General features: G+C 38.6%; 1 protein-coding gene across 1 annotated transcript in view; it reads right to left on the reverse strand.

Moving 5' to 3' along the window:
• LOC139728813 (probable ATP-dependent RNA helicase DDX41) overlaps nucleotides 1–15,101 on the reverse strand; it is a 42,744-nt gene that overhangs the window by 8 nt on the left and 27,635 nt on the right. Inside the window, exons 13-15 of the mRNA XM_071639750.1 lie at nucleotides 7,957–8,028; nucleotides 4,266–4,376; nucleotides 1–960 (exon numbers count right to left, since the gene is read on the reverse strand). The exon at nucleotides 1–960 is cut by the window's left edge and continues 8 nt beyond it. Coding sequence (XP_071495851.1) covers nucleotides 824–960; nucleotides 4,266–4,376; nucleotides 7,957–8,028 — 320 coding nt within the window. The 3' untranslated portion in view covers nucleotides 1–823. The remainder of the gene's footprint in view (nucleotides 961–4,265; nucleotides 4,377–7,956; nucleotides 8,029–15,101) is intronic.

Raw genomic sequence — 15,101 nt, forward strand, 5'->3', positions numbered from 1 at the left:
TATCTACAACTTGTGCCTGTCTTAACCTCCATCCAAGGAGTCAGCAACCTGACCCAGTGAAGCCGGCGAGGACTCGAGCCAGTCAGGAGGCACCTTCTGACATTTCTGGACCTAGTTTTAGGTTGTGGTGGATGACATCGAGAGGGAAAGCATGTTGCATCCCTCACAGCCTCACAGGCAAGATTATTGTCAAGAAATATACTCTTTATGGACATATCAACACCATTTTCCTCATGTGGGGCTACTGACAGATTACCTATGCCCATTTTCAGAGTGGGGATGACTCAGGTTTGTGCAATGCCAGCATGGATGCTACGATGCATTAAGCCATTCGAAACACATGAGCACTTAACCTTAGTCTTGGAATGCCTTCACACAGGAATAACTATGGCCAGCCAAGTAATTCCCATCTACTGGAGTACTCAAACCTTGAGATGTCTTCATCAACAAACCATGCACAAAACAGTGCATCATCTTTCCTAGTGTGATGTCTGCTGCACTTACCTCATCATGATGTCATATGGCTGAATTCATATCATACATTTAGAGCATTATTGTGTCTATGCAACAAATACGTGATGAAAACTAGAAGTGAAAAACGCACAGCTTTGCATCACAGACAGCTGTTCTTGATGAAAATGCAGGCCCCTAAATCACATGCCCGCATACATCCTCAATCACGTGCTCAGTTTTTGTCCACAAGCATGATGACACGACACCATTGATGGTAAACTCCAGTGTCCATCCAATGACGTCGTCCCACGCAGAAAACTGTTCCTTGTATGTTGAGAAGCGGGGACGAACTACGGCCAGCGTGGTAGGATCACCAGTCGGCTGCGCTGTGTGCCAGGTAGTCCCGGCGGCCGATGCTGCTGGCAACCTTGGTCTGCATAGCCTCCAGCTTGGGACATTCGGTGATTCGGTGACCGAGACCTCCGCAGTACGAACAACCACGCTCATCTGCAGGAGCAAGAGAAAAAACAAACAAACAAATATTCCATAAACTAAGTTAGATTTTTCTTTTAAACACATTATAAGAGAAAATATATATTTATATTTTTTCCTCTTTTCTTTTTTGAAAATGATTTTACTTTGATGTGACTCCACAAACCTAAGTTAGATATGTAAGAAGCGATTTTTGCCTTAAGGGAAATTTTCCAACATGTCTTTCTGAAAGGGAGGTTGTTCATCAATGATGGCAATCAATTTAGGATATCCATTTCTCATCAAAAGACAACCCCACCTATATGATAGCTACCAAACCAGACAGTCGTTACTGGTGTAGATACTGGTTTGTAGGGTTTCAAGGAATCACATTCCAAAGGGTAGGGCAGATTTGAAAAAAAAAAAAAAATAAATAAAATATGGGAAAAATAAAGGAAATGTCAAAGTGTTCCCTCATGAGGCGCTATCATCAATCCTTAAATGGGGTAAACGCCGCTTCAGATGTTCCAAGGATGCCCATTTGCAAGGACCACCTTGCTGCTATACGGAACATTACACCCTTTCAAACAAATAGCACCTGTAGCTCAATGCGGACCGTTTTTTGTGCCGATCTATGCCAAGACCAAGAGGATGACAAAAGGCATAAGGGCACTGCACTCCTGCGTTTTCCAATGGGAACGAATTAAAGCTGTAATGATGATATAAAAAAAAAAGAAATGAAAAGGAGAGAAAGATACAATGGATCATCACCCCGAAAAACTCCTGGGGGACATACTGGCAATGACTGCTTGGAATAAAAAGCTTCCCAGAAGATTAGCCCTCCCCCAGCAGCCCTGAGAGTGGGCTTTGCTCCTCATCCCTTTATACTCTGTTTTGATTCTATTCTTAGCAGCATGGATTGTGTGCCTCCAGGGGCCGTTTCTCCATGCAGCACATTTTGGACAATGGTGCGAAATATTCGGCAAGTCACATCATCATTCACATTTGTATTTGGTTCTCCTTTGTTCTGCTTTGCTATTTTGTTGTTGTTGTAGTTTTTACTCAGAGTTAGTATGCCACTGGAGATGGGGGAAAGAGTCTACAGGGGGGCTTTTTTTGAATTATCATGCTGAAAGGGAGTGGTATTTCCCTTCACATGTAAACAATGAAATAAACAGAGCATGTTCTTCTTTGATAGTCCCAGGGAGGTGACCCACCTCCCTGATCCTCCTTTCAATGCTTTTATACCCAAAATTGAAGATATTGCAAATTAAGAGTCAGACATACCTGGAGCACCAATAAAAAAAAAATGAAATAATAAAAATATAAACAGAGAGTTGTTCTAATGGTTGCTTCCTGTGATGAGGATGAAATAGAAGGGAAGATGGGGCTAAACTATTCTTCACGTCATAGAAATCATTATGAATGATCTGTAAATACTCATGTCATTAAATCTAAAATGCGCTATAAAGGGTTGATAATCTTTCTTTTCAAAGAGTTAGACAAATAACTTGCTTCAAGCTACAAGATTATCCAATGAATCTGTTCAGTTCATAAAATCCCTAATGATTTTATGAGTCATTCCCTACAATCATCTACAGTGCACTCCCATCATAACGAAGATGGTTATAATGAAAGTAAAAATTCTGGCCACATCATTATCCATTTCTTTTGTTGTTGTTGTTGTTGTGACAAAATTTCAATATAATGAAAGAAAACTGCTGGTCCCAAGGACTTCGTTATAACAGGAGTCCACTGTAGTGTATACTTTCTTTTCTTTTAGGTGTCTACACCAGGTATGTACCTGTAATGTCACCATGTAGTTTTCACAACACTATCAATAAATGAGTTTTTAGCTGACGGGCATGTGAACAAAGAAGTTGTCCAACAAAGACTCGAAAGGAGCTTGGGATGGCACTGGCACTTAATGCACTGATAGCATAATCCTCTGCTCGAGCGCATTATTGTGGCAGGGAATGAAAGAGATAAAGTATGCAATACATGACAAACATGCACTATGACAAGGAGACAATGAGAAGAAAAGAGATAAAAGAGAAGAATGCAAGACAGATTTACAAGATGGAAAGAAAGAAAGAAAGATAGATAGATAGATAGATAGATAGATAGATAGAGAGAGAGAGAGAGAGAGAGAGATAGAGAAATAGATAGATAGATAAATAGAGGGTTAAATAGATAGATATATATAGAGAGTTTGATAAATGGATTTACAGATAAATGGATTGAAAGATAGACAGATGGAAGGATGGATTGATAGACAGATTATAGGTAAATAAATACATAAAGAAAAAGACAGAAAGAAAGATAAATAGACAAGAATCAAAGGAATGAAGACAAAGACAGAAATGATAACAATTAGCACAAATGTAAACAAAAAGAGACAAGCTGCGAACATGAAAATAAAAGAGATGTATCAACAAATGAAGACATTATAAAAACAAACTGAAGAAGCAAAAAGTAAGGACAAAAAGACAAAAAGAATGCTAAAAATCAATTGACAATGCAATAACCGTCAATGAAACAATGGTTCAGAACATACAATTCTGACAAATAAAATGATTTGTGACATTGAAATCAGGATATGCACCGACTGGTTTGAGACAGTCACCATTGCTTGGAGATAGAGAACATGTGACTCTCAAGCATAAAAATGCTCTATTAGAATAGTTTTGCAGGAACAATTTACAGGGTGTTTTTTTAATCGTTTCAAGGAAGTATAGATGATCTTCACGAGTGAGGATGGATGCAAAAGTTAAGAGGAACATTAAGAGTCCCACGACTTTTTGTCCGGGCAACCATGACTCTTTCCTGCAAAACATTGTAAGTGCTGTAAGAAAAAATCTCTCTCTCTCTTTTTTTTTTTTTTTTTTTTTAAGAGGGCAGGAATAAATGAGCCACAAAACTCAAGGGCATGATGGCTTGGGAGATATTGAGATATTGGACTGTCTTTTTAACTGCCACTAGATTACAACCCTCACAAGTCATCAGATTCCAGTGGTATGTCAGAACAATAAGACCTCTAAATTTCCTTTCTTTGTGTGCAATTACATTGTATCTAGAAAACCTGAGCAGAGCTGGGAGTATACATGTATCTTGCAAGAAATATCACTTCAAGATCTCTTTCACATATCATTCATTTATCAATGGGATCAACATCAATTATGCATTTATTCTCTCTTTTTTTTTAAAGAATGTATTTTTATTTCAAAATTGTAATCTTTTGCATAAATGTTGTGGACATTGGAAAAGGCACACAGGAGGGCTCCTGTGGCCAGGGAAAAGTAGGCTGGAGTGGTTAAAGTGGCTGCAAGGAAGACATTTACCTCCGATGTTGATGTACTCCTCATTCTCATCCTCGATGGCTTCCAGGACGGGTGGTAGTCTCTGCTTGGCCTCGATCAGGAGATGCTTCAGGTCGCGCAAGACTGACTCATCTGACAAATTGGAGACGAGACGAAAAAACGAGCACAAATTATTCCTGTCAGCGAAATCAAAACGTGCAGCACAATCTCAAATCATGCTTGACACATGAAGTAGACTCTTTAAGAATTTGACTCTCTGAGAAAATGCCTTATCAGAACTTTAACTGCCAAGTGATGAAAGTGGATCTGCAGCCCATGAGAAAAGAAATCTTAAACTGTAGCTTTCTCGTATTTGTAACATGTGATATCCTCGAGGATACAGATCAGATTGCTACGAGCTCGGCTAGGATTGCCAAAGTTACAAGAACTGATGAAAATAATGTCGCTGCCTCTTCTTTTTCTTGCAGACACTCCTTAAAGAAATGCACTTGTTGATAAGTCTTGCCATGTAATGGTAATGACTTGAAAATTTAATTGTATTGATTGCGTGAGGTAGCACTTTCAGGAAAAGGAGGACAGTTGGATTTAGACCTATCCATGATAGGTGCAGTACGGCACATGAATTCTTTCATACTAGTAATACAAGGCAGTTACTGTCAGCCGCCAAGTAGCAAATGTCATGTGGTGCCGAGGCTGAACTTAATATGCACCTACATATATCCCAGATTCTCTGCAAGAGAATGTTATCGTCGTTCACTGCTTCACTGACATTGCATCAACCTCCAAGGAATGAATGAAGAGGGATCGTCCACAAATGTGGGCTGTGGCCATTGCAAAGACACAAAACATCTAAACAATTCCAAAACCAAAGCCCGCAGCTACTGCCCTATACAGAGGACACAATGTTTTGTGTCTCTGCAATGGCAAAGGTGCGTCAATCGTCTTTGGCGTTTTCCCTGTCCTGCTCTGGATATTGAACCAAGGACCTTGCACGTCAAAATCACACCTCCTCTCCAGTGAGCCAACTTCCTACACTTGCACTTTATTTGATTGCAACAGCAGTTCAATTTCACAAAGCTGAAAGAATTGACTACCTAGAAGTGTATGATGAAGTACCATTTAAAAGTGTAGCAAAAAATTTGGTCCACTCATAGACTTTACGGGGTAGTCACAGCCATACTAAAATGTGGGAAATGGAGCAGGGCGGAGGCAAATAGGATAAACCCTTGGATATTGAACCTTGTGCACTCCTTTGTTACTGTTGGAATTATTCCTTGAAAACCGTTGAAGGTACAGAGAATGTACAATGTCTCCATCACAAAACATCACTCTCTCTCTCTTGCCGTCATCTCGACCTACGGCCAAAATCGGAATAAACCTTTAAGGCTTGAGGGCGGGTTTTTCTCAGACGAAGCAATTTGTAAGAGAAAACCTAGATGTCATTACTAGGGTGACTTCGAGGAGCTGAACATACACAACACATTCATAACGTGATAAACTGACACCTATTACCCCTAATATCTCAGATTCCTCGGACGGGACAGCAAACTGAGCTGACACCCTTAGCTCCCGCTCAAAAATCGCTTCATGGGTTGCCGGGCCCACTGTCTGCGTCACATGAGATCTTGCAAAAACGTCAGAAAGTGTCCACTGGGTCCCTCTTTCAAAGAAAATGATATTCGATATCACATATCATGCCTGCAGGATGGGATTGATGGCTATATGATAAATAAAGAATGTGTTGGTTGCACATAGCTTTTATCAGCCGCAGCACGTAATCTACTGAGCTATTTTGGTACTTTTTGTGTCATTCTCCTCAGAGACGGCATGGGGCACATCCTATTGGAAAACATAACAGGGGTTCATTTAGGATTCCAGACACCTAGACATGCATGTAGACACACATAAATGTACAGACTACTGTACATCCTTGCATATTGCTTGCCTTCTGGATATCAGTGAGTGTGTGCCTGTCCATGTGTGTGCGTGTGTGTGTGTGTGTGTGTGTGTCTGTGTGTGTCTATGTGTGTCTTCATAATATCAATTAAAATCATTGATTGGTACTGCATGTACATGTAAATCTGGGTAGAGGGAGGGGACTCTTTAATAGCATTATTGAATATCTAACTCTCATTTTCATTTTTGTATTCTTTGACAAGAGCTGCTCTGTTTTGTAGATTTGTTCTGTACATTTCATCAAGTGGAATGTATATCAATGACTGAAATGGAAACAAAACAAATAACCACAGAAAAAGTGTGCGTGTGTGTATGTGTTTGTGTGTGTGTGTGTGTGTGTGTGTGTGAGTGTGTGAGAGAAAACAACAATTTCTATTGACTAATTATAAATTTGTATTCAATATATACCTTCAAACAAAAAAAAAGGAAATTAGTACAGTGACATTATAATGTGTCCCTTGGGATGCAAGGCACATAATCTGGAATCAATGATATAAATGCATTGGTGGTCTTTTCATTGAATTGCCTTCAAGTTGTTAAGTTTAATTTTGTTCACTCATGTTAGGCAAATTGGGAATCCTGTGCACAGATTCATTAAGAGCAATCTAAGAACTTTGTCTGTGATCCAGCCAAGCTTCAGTGATAGCAAAGTGAAAATCTAACTTCTACTGCCAGATACGCACTTTGTACGATGGATTATCATTAAGGAAGAGCGACTTTTGAAGTACTCACTTGTTTTGTGAAGCCAAAGGATGATTGAATATCTTATTAGGATAGACAGAAATTTACAACATATTGCTGCTTATAGATATCTATGTCCTCCCTAAATATGTGGATGAGAAATTCTTTAAATCATAGTATCTTTCTGACTTTTCACATTTAAAGTCTGAAACATATCACATAACATGTATTTGCAATTGAGCATATGGTATGCCTATATTTTCTCTGCAATGTCTATCAAAATATTCATAAACCTTCCCACATATTTCCTGGGCATAACAATTCATCAAGAGCTCTTTTCCCCAGATATCATCGATATGACCTTTGACTTTACTACGATACAGTGAAGTGCATTACATAAATGGTAGCTGACGCTTGGCCTGGGGACAACTTTACAGGTGGGACAGCGCCTGAACGGACAAAACCCAACAGCTGTTCATTGAGTGCAATTGAGTGGGACACATTTTGCCACTCTAAATATCGCCCTCCCACTGTGTCCCAGGGAGGCAGGCGATGAGGAGGGGCTACCTACCCAGAGAGTTACCCTACAAAACCCACCAATCACAGGCCGGCGTCTCGTCTCCGTGTTCATTGAACTCACGTCTTCCAAGTTCACGGAATGTTAAAACGAGGGGGGTAAAGGCACTGTTGTTGGCTGCACACAGATTCTTTGCTGCTTGTTTTCATTTCTCCAACTTGGTTTTTTTTTTTTTTTTTGTTATACATAGGTCCAAATTCATGTTCATGTTCACACCTAACATATGTCTCATTACCTCATATACTACACAACAAACATGTCGCGACACATCGATGGGAATGAAAATATGACTCTTATGAAATGATTGAACCACTTGTAATGAATGTAATGGAGATGTCTGTCCTGGAGGATATCTTAAAACTTTTTTTGTGTGTGTTATTGACTCTTTCGCAGTCATTGCCAAAAATGACTGATACCTTCGCTTAATTAAACAAACTACCATAATCCCAAAATGTTGTTATGTTTCAAAAGTGTTCTGGCTAAAATGTTTCTACTCACCACATGCCTTGTTGATGAATGTTGTAGCTATCCCCGTCTTTCCACAGCGCCCAGTACGACCTATACGATGAACTGTACACACACAAAAAAAAAAAAGAGAGAAAAAGATGCCTGTTTTAATCTGCTCTTCAAAATTGTAAAGAAAAGTCTTCCATCCTGTTCAATGTCTGATCAAAAAGTATGAATGAAAATGCACTTCATCAACTTTAGTCTTGATTGAAGATACCACTATGGTACTCACATATAACATGACACTAGGGGTGCGTGAACTGCAGTGCCAGCATATTCCTGATAGCAAACATAAAAAAGGTTAAAAACAAACAAACAAACCTGAGGGGAGCACAACAAACCCAATCTAGAAGATGTGTTGCATTGTGAATATATATCTCACTTAGGAATATAAGATGATAGTGAATAAATAGCCTAATCTCTGTTGTGTCACCATGGCCTTCCTACTGGACTGAGGCACACTGCTACACCCAAGTGGGCTTGCTAATCTACAAACTAGGACAAGTTTGGATGGCTGACGGAATAATGACGAAAACAACTTTGGTAAACTAAGCTAAGTGCAATGACTCACAAAGGGTTAAGCAGAAAGTTGGCTGACGAAGTGGTCACAAGCCTTTTCTTTCAAGTTTTCAAGAATCATCCACTATATGTCTTGAGGGAAATCATCAGTATTGGAAACACTACCTTTTCAAAATGATTAGAAAAACCACAAACCAACTCGGAGAGTACTCAATAGTCCAAGAAATTGGTGAACTATTTTTGCATTTCTTTCTGTTTGATTCAAAATGCAATTTACTTATTTTTTACATTTCTTTCGCTAAGAATCCAACCAAAGTGACAAAGTGCAAATAATTTGTCCTGGTGCATAATCTGAGCATACTAAAGGTGCTGTAGTTAAGAAAATAATAATATCCTGCAAAGTCGCACTCTTCTTATTACCTCTATCTCTGTTGGGATTGTTATGCAACAAGAGTTCCTTACACAGTGACTTGTTGAAAACAAGAATGAAATACAGGCATTTACCACTTGTATGTATAACCAGACAAAAAAAAGTATTTTACTGTTTGAGTATTGAATGTCTGCTTATCATCAACATAGCAGGCAACCATGAACACTCAATAACATTGTAGGATATTTTGTGACCACTTGCAGCATAAAATCTATGCATATTTACATTCATTTTAAGTATCTGTCCTTCCCTTCTTTATATGATAATTTAAAAATGACCTTGAAAAGAATGTGCACAGAAACTGTGTTTTAACAAAAAGAAGAAACTTCCCTTGAAAAGAATCTAACATCTAGGTGACTTATCAAATGCAGGCTATATTGACAAACTCACGCAGCTCCACACAGAAAAAAAAAACCAACAACAGCCAAAAGACAGTTTTATTACCATGACTCTCATATAGTCTTTTCCTTTCTTGTAGAGACAATTACAATTATACGTCTCTGATACAAATAAAGATACGGCAGCAATGAACGGACTGAAACATCTGCCGGTCTTTCCAAATTCTCCTCATGCAACTCTCATTTCACAAATCATGAATAATTTGCACTTGGAAAGGAGGGAAAAAGGGAATACTTCAATTCGAAGAAAAGAAGCAGAAAAAAGAAATGGGAGTGATTATGCGACATCCTCAGTAAGCCAAAACAATCCATCAAATGATTATACTAAAGCCAAGAACTGCACAAAACTTTGCAATATCTAAATTATAGGGGGTGGGCTTCAAAAATTACCTGAAGAGAACCTCAGTAAATCTAAAAAAAAAAAATGAAATGTGTAGATGCAGATGCTGTCCTTAGACCTTGTTTTTGTACAGCTAATCATTATTCTAAGTCAGAAAACAAAGGCAGTACAAGTAATGTTAGCTGGCACGATGTCGTTGATGTGTATGAAACTTCAATTAAGACAAAACTATGTAAATACACGAACAACATTTTCTTGCTAAATATGTGTTTGTATGTGTGTATTGTGCATACATGTATGCAGCTCCAATCTAATTCAGTGCTGGGCACAATGGGAAAAAACAAACATATTTCAGAATTCATCTGCTTTTGAAATTACCCTGTTCTTTCCTAAAGCAGCTTGGTACATTTTGCAAACCACGACAATGTCGGCCCCCTGGTAGTCTTCTTAGAGTATTCTTGTTTTCAGTGGCCTCAATCATTATTAATGTAGATGTGTCTCTATTTGATAGAACATATTATACTACTGTACTTTGGGTTACAGCTAGTTTTCCCTGTCAAAAATTAGTTCACTACTTGCACTATATATTCCCTCTGTGGTAAACATTAAAAGATAAGAAAAAGAAGAGAAGAAACTTCTTATCTATAATAGAAAAAAAATAAGGTGAGAGGAATTAAGAGATAAGAAAAATGAGGATAGGAAAATGAAAGCAAAGTTAAGAAAAGGAAAAGAATAAATGGGGTAAAAAATGAGAGGAGATGAGAATCAATGATGGGTAAGAAATAAACTAAATTTCAGGTGATGATGATGATATTAATGAATTAAAAGCAGCATGAACATTCTAAACCAGGCCAAGGCCATTTAATGGCTAAAAATAAATCAATTATGCCCTTCAAACTGCAGAGTGCTTCTTGCACTCAAATTGCCAATTATGATTTTGAGAAGTCAAATGAAGGAGAATCAAGCAGTTACAAAGTCCACATGAAATCTTCACACACGCTACTTGCTGATGCAGTACTTTGTCGGTCCACGAATGCCCAACAGTTTAAATTTCACTAAAATAAGAGACAAGTATTCCTACAATGTACATCAAAGTATTGCATGAGTGTGTGGTCCAGTCTCTGCATGACAAGGATGGTATCTTCATACAGTTTTTCACAATAAACACAGTTTTTCACACCAAAAAAGAGGGTGCACAACATACAACAGCATTAACAACCAGTGGTGTTTTTAGCTGCACATAGTGACTTTGTAGACATTTTAATGACACTGTATATGTATGCCTTCACCACACCTGCCCACACTAGTACGCTGATACACATTTTGTGGACTGTACTACACGGAAGACGAAGAAGAAGAAGAGTTGAAATATATCTCAACATACTTGACAAAAGTGTGAAATATCACACAGGTCAAGCTGGTGTGTCTACACTTGACCCCCTGACAAATATTTTGATACATTAGCCGCCAATAAATCTCGTGATTGAGAAATTGCTCCTCAATATCCGTATCACCTTTCAATAAATGAATTGCGATCTGTGGCTGATGTCTCACTCAGTTACAAGATCAGCTCTGATTGTTAATCAGCACTTTCTGGCACGGACTGCATGCCGCTAGGTTTGGAAATGCACTGAAAATGTGTTCACACATGTAAGCAGTTTGGCATTAATGAACCCAGTCAGCGCTTCGCACCTCTCACAAATAAGGGGGAACCCCTGCGGCCACGCCATGTTCTCGTCTAACATTACACAATTCATGCAAAATGACAGCTTCATGCTACAATGCCTGCTCTCCCCGCTAACTCAAATTACTGGCTTGCAAGAATGTCATCTTGCAAGTCTGCACATTATTGCCATGGAGCCCCTTCCTCCTTAAAGGACATGCTTCCTTCAAAAGTAATTCTGCTTGAAAAAATTTCACACAAAGTCCAGTGATGTGGAGTATAATCCTAGCTCCCACCCTAAATTGCTTTTTACAGTGTACATCATATCTTCAGCAATATCATCTAAAATTAATCAATATCTATTGTTTGTTTTGTTTGTTTGTTTGTTTGTTCATTTCCATCTGAGAAGATGGCTGGATAGCCCATATTCATCAGCTACTCTAAGCTGGTCTTCCATGGGGTCCAGTTGGATGTGAGGTGGGACCATTTCACCGGGTTAAACACCCTGCTCTTTGCGATGAATGAATGAAGCGGGATCTTTTACGTGCATGAATTGTTACTCTCACATACACGGGACCTCCATTTTATGTCCTATCCAAGGGACAGAGTGTTTTGCCTCTTGCTAGAGGGGGCGGTATGCTTACACACAACGTTGCTCAGTCCAGACTCGGGTTCGAACCCGGGCCGTGTGATCATGAGGCAGACGCGCTACCGACTGAGCCAACTCATCACCCTTGTAAGAATGATGCTTCTTTACAAATGTATTACAGGCTATCATAATGCACTGTACTCAATGCATTCTTTGTGTAAATGATAAATCTCAGAGTCAATCTACATCTACAACTTTGTTGAAGAGTGATCTCAACATGTTCATTCATGCAGTACTCAGTACAAGGTGTGCTCACCCGCAACAGGGGAAGAGAGCCCTCTAGTGTTGTGGATATGTACAATTCAACTATTTCAGGCATCCTGTCTCTCTTTCATCTCATATAATCATTGCCTTAAACACTCAATAGATATATCATTTATGATAAAGGACATGCTCATGCATCAATTTTTATATTTTCTCACTCGCAATGTCTCTGAATCTTCCTCTGAATATGTACGTAATATTAATAACAGCCACATTAGATTATTGTTGTAGTACCCCAGAATTTATCTCCAACTCTTAGCTAAAAAAAAAGAAGAAAATACACAATGAATTGTCTTTGGAGCACTATGCTATATCACACTGTCTTTCTTTCCTGTTTTTGTTTTGTTTATTGATTTGCTTATTTGCTGCTGTTGGGTTGTTGTTGTTGTTGTTTTTTTTTGGGGGGGGAGGGGAGTAGGGAGAAGTCAGTTGAAGAATGTTCTCAAATTTGAGTGATTTCAGGGTCAGCCATGAGCCATTCAATGGCAATTGTGATATAAATTTAGATCCCAACTCTGGGAAATGCAAATAGCATGTTTCATCTCAATGCAAGCCTTCTCATTTCTGATAGAGGGAAGGGCAAAGGAGATCATTGCATTTTCTTACACGCTGTAATTGAGTCAACATTACGGGGGTGCTTTTCAATACATCCGCTGGAAGGTAGCAATGTACAGACCTGGCATCATGTTCACAAATAATTTGTTACAAATATGCTACATGTTTCAAATTGACAGAATGAAAAATTCCATGAAAGGGGTTGCCAATTTCAAAAGAATGGTGAACAAACAGCATATTCGTACTAATGTCATAGCTCTAGGTAAAACTCATCCAAGTTATCAAAGGGAGCCATTTCTCATTGACATCCTATACAGATCACTGCAATCATCATCAAGCCTGAACAGTCCTGTTCATCATCACTTTATCCCTTGTACAATTAGCTGGAACCCCTACCAGGCAAGCGATGGATTTAGCATCACTGGAACCCCTAACAGGCGGGCAATGAATGTAGCATCCTATTATTACAGTATCATCTTTCCCATTGTCATTTCCATCTTCAATATAGAAGCTTACATTTAAATAGATATATAGATCGATAAAAGTTAGAAATTAAAAACACAATTATGGATAAAAGGATAAAAGATGACAATAGAAATCTAGGGGGTCCGGAAGGTAATGACCCAGATCTAAGTCATCTGACATGATCTGCGCATATACAGTTTATGGTACAGATGTTGTATCTCTATGATCGCTTCGTGTGGGACCAACTATCCTTAAGGTATGAGTAAATGAGCAAGGGTGGCGGTAGGGGGAGGGTGGTTAAAGGGATAATATACATGTAGTTCTGGTTGAGATGGAGCTTCTTAATAGGTTTCCAACTGTTTTTGTAAGATAACGAGAAACCTCTTATGACACATGAAAGAGCATACAATTCTAAGAGGAATCAAAAAACCCAAAGAATTCAAAGTTTAATTGATGAAAACTGGTTTTGAAATGGCTGAGATATCCAAAAGAAAGCAATCCTAATAAAAGGTGTGACCCACCTTTCACTAAGATCACTTTGTTTTACTTTGTTTTTGGATATCTCAGTTATTTCAAAACCAACTTTCATCAGATAAGCTTTGAATTCCTCTTTACACAGAATTGTATGCTTTTTAATACTTCATAGATGGTGCTGCCTCACAAAAATGCCTCACAAAAAGTTAAAAGCTGAATCTCCCTATCAACCAAAACCATACTATCCCTTTAAGTCTCTTCGAGAAGATTCTGTAAGTGGGATGTGTCACTGCAGATGGGTGCTGAGGAACACACTGCTGTAGTGTTTTGTAAAGATCTCATTGCTTTTAATAGGAAAGGATCGACTTTTTTCTAAGCAAGATAGATACATACAAACTATCATAACAATGTATATCCCATACATTGCTTTGAGCTAGACATATTTCAGCATTTTCTAAAAATGCCTTACACATAGGCATGGTAATACTTCTTTTTGACATGTTTTGAGGTCACAATTTTAAACTTGGCATTAACTTCACCTTGCAGACGTTGGCAGATGAGGAATCAATGATATCTTCACATCATAAGACATCTCATTCACTGGGTATCAATTATCATAATATCTGTATAAATAAACATGTATTAAACAAAGGAAGTACGGTCAATCACCAGTATTAAAAATGAAGAACATCAGCTGGGTAAACCCATCTGAAGGGAACATCACTGATTGGTCAGCTGCCACTGCGTCGTCCAATAATATCACGGTCTCTGCTTCAGAGAAGCAAAACAATGCCATACCTCCCAGTATAGTGATCCTTTGCAAACGCTACAATACACATTCACTGTAATGCTTGGTTTACATTGCCAGCCAAAGGCTTGCAGATCTTGCTGCTGAAACATTGTGTTTCTTTCTTTGTTCTGCCTCGCACTGAGAGACAATCGATTAACCTTACTTCCTTCGTCCATTTACCATAATAAAAAAATTTAGTACAATTACCGCAGTTGTACACTGTGCCAGTGACACACCATCATTTACAGTGTATATACTGCCAGTGATGCATACACTTTGGTAAATCTTGTACACTGACTGCCAGCTTTATACGTTTATACACTTTTGTATTCCAGTAAGCTTACATACAAAATGTAGTTCTAAGGTATCAAAGAACTTAACCAAGTCGACTGAGGCAATGAGTTTGGTTGACGCAGATGGCATTGAAACCATCGGACGCATTCCCTGATGGGCATCAGTAATGGAACAAGAGAGCTGTTTTACTTTTCACTCAATATCACCTCAGAATTTGAAAGCACAACAGTAAAAAGGAGCACTAGGGAATTTAACTATCAGAAAGGGTACTGAATATTACAGAAATTAATTAAAC

The sequence above is a fragment of the Diadema antillarum genome, unplaced genomic scaffold, assembly GCF_040938485.1.
Source record: "Diadema antillarum isolate AM-2024a unplaced genomic scaffold, OU_Dant_1.0 seq00000201_RagTag, whole genome shotgun sequence".
In the NCBI taxonomy this organism is placed as follows: domain Eukaryota; kingdom Metazoa; phylum Echinodermata; class Echinoidea; order Diadematoida; family Diadematidae; genus Diadema; species Diadema antillarum.